The 2,528-nt window shown below is 58.4% G+C and overlaps 1 protein-coding gene across 1 annotated transcript in view; it reads right to left on the reverse strand.

The window, feature by feature from the left end:
• Window positions 1–2,519, reverse strand: part of LOC106900091 (vacuolar protein sorting-associated protein 28 homolog) — a gene marked incomplete at its 5' end in the record, with an annotated part of 4,298 nt that extends 1,779 nt beyond the window's left edge. The window contains 3 exons of the mRNA XM_014962075.1: window positions 38–145; window positions 2,342–2,379; window positions 2,472–2,519. Of these exons, the coding sequence (XP_014817561.1) occupies window positions 38–145; window positions 2,342–2,379; window positions 2,472–2,519 (194 nt within the window). The remainder of the gene's footprint in view (window positions 1–37; window positions 146–2,341; window positions 2,380–2,471) is intronic.
• Between the last annotated feature and the right edge of the window lie 9 nt (window positions 2,520–2,528).

Consider the following 2,528-nt stretch of genomic DNA (forward strand, 5'->3'; position numbering starts at 1 on the left):
CCCCCAGCCCCCCAAAACCCCCCCGGTGCCCCCCCACCCCCCCCTTGGGACGTACTCATTGGGAGAGACGCAGTCTTTGATGTAGGCCTTCTCCAGGGCCTGCAGGGTCTTCACCACGGCAAAGAGCTCGGCCATGTTGTCGTACCTGCAAGGCCAACGGGGGAGCAAGGTGGGCAACGGGGGACACAACGGGGGGGACCACGATGAATTAGGGGACCATGATGGAGAACAGTAGCCCACGACCAAGAATGATGGCCCAGGAGGGACCATGATGGAGAATTAGGGGACCGTGATGGAGAAGAGTAGCCCATGACCAAGAATGGTGGCCCAGGAGGGACCACGATGGAGAATTAGGAGACCATGATGAAGAACGGTGGCCCAGGAGGGACCATGATGGAGAAGAACGGCCCAGGAGGGACCATGATGGAGAATTGGGGGGACCACAATGAAGAACAGTAGCCCATGATGAAGAATGGTGGCCCAGGAGGGACCATGATGGAGAATTAGGAGACCATGATGAAGAATGGTTGGCCCAGGAGGGACCATGATGGAGAATTAGGGGACCGTGATGGAGGACAGTAGCCCATGATGGAGAATGGTGGCCCAGGAGGGACCATGATGGAGAATTAGGGGACCGTGATGGAGGACAGTAGCCCATGATGGAGAATGGTGGCCCAGGAGGGACCATGATGGAGAATTAGGGGACCGTGACAGAGAATGGTTGGCCCAGGAAGGATTACGACCAAGAATTAGGGGACCATGATGGAGAAGAGTAGCCCATGACGAAAAATGGTGGCCCAAGAGAGACCATCATGGAGAACTGGGCAACCGTGATGGAGAATGGTCAGTCAGGAGGGACCATGATGGGGAATTAGGGGACTATGATGGAGAACAGTAGCCCATGATGGAGAACGGTGGCCCATGATGGACAACGGTGGCCCACGATGGAGAACGGTGGCCCAGGAGGGACCATGATGGAGAATGGTGGCCCAGGAGGGAGAATGGTGGCCCAGGAGGGACCATGATGGAGAACGGGGGGGACCACAATGAAGAACAGTAGCCCATGATGAAGAATGGTGGCCCAGGAGGGACCATGATGGAGAATTAGGAGACCATGATGAAGAATGGTTGGCCCAGGAGGGACCATGATGGAGAATTAGGGGACCGTGATGGAGGACAGTAGCCCATGATGGAGAATGGTGGCCCAGGAGGGACCATGATGGAGAATTAGGGGACCGTGATGGAGGACAGTAGCCCATGATGGAGAATGGTGGCCCAGGAGGGACCATGATGGAGAATTAGGGGACCGTGACAGAGAATGGTTGGCCCAGGAAGGATTACGACCAAGAATTAGGGGACCATGATGGAGAAGAGTAGCCCATGACGAAAAATGGTGGCCCAAGAGAGACCATCATGGAGAACTGGGCAACCGTGATGGAGAATGGTCAGTCAGGAGGGACCATGATGGGGAATTAGGGGACTATGATGGAGAACAGTAGCCCATGATGGAGAACGGTGGCCCATGATGGAGAACGGTGGCCCATGATGGAGAACGGTGGCCCAGGAGAGACCACGATGGAGAATTAGGGGACCATGATGGAGAATGGTAGCCCATGCTGAAGAATGGTGGCCCAAGAGAGACCATCATGGAGAACTGGGCAACCGTGATGGAGAACGGTGGCCCAGGAGGAACCATGATGAATGGTGGCCCATGATGGAGAATGGTGGCCCAGGAGGGCCCATGATGAAGAATGGTGGCCCATGATGGACAACAGTGGCCCAGGAGAGACCATGATGGAGAATTAGAGGACCATCATGGAGAACTGGGCAACCATGATGGAGAATGGTCAGCCAGGAGGGACCATGATGGAGAACGGTAGCCCATGATGGAGAACGGTGGCCCAGGAGAGACCATGACCGAGAACGGTGGCCCAGGAGGATCCATGATGGAGAACGGTGGCCCAGGAGGAACCATGATGGAGAACGGTGGCCCATGATGGAGAACGGTAGCCCAGGAGGGACCACGATGGAGAATGGTAGCCCATGATGGAGAACGGTGGCCCAGGAGGGACCACGATGGAGAACGGTGGCCCATGATGGAGAACGGTGGCCCAGGAGAGACCACAATGGAGAATTAGGGGACCATGATGGAGAACGGTAGCCCAGGATGGAGAATGGTAGCCCAGGATGGAGAATGGTAGCCCAGGAGGACCAGGGATGGCGACGGGCGTCCCAGGAGGGCCCGCGGTGGGTGGAGCAGAGTGGCCGGTGCCAGAGCGCGGTGGTGGCCCAGGTGACCCCCATCGGGGGGCCATGGTGGCCACCTGGGGGTGGGACTCACTTCTCCCTCTCCCTGGCGTTCTTGTAGAGCTTCACCTCCTGCGGGGACACGGGGGGGGGGCAGCCCAGCCCTGGGCTCGGCCCCGGTGGCCGGTGGCTACTGCCCTGCCCGGGGTGGTGGCCACACTCACCTCATAGAGCTCCGGCTTGTTCCCGGGGGCTGCGGGGGGAGGGGGAGGGGTTAGAGG

The sequence above is a fragment of the Calidris pugnax genome, unplaced genomic scaffold (assembly GCF_001431845.1).
Source record: "Calidris pugnax isolate Ruff unplaced genomic scaffold, ASM143184v1 scaffold1201, whole genome shotgun sequence".
Taxonomy (NCBI): domain Eukaryota; kingdom Metazoa; phylum Chordata; class Aves; order Charadriiformes; family Scolopacidae; genus Calidris; species Calidris pugnax.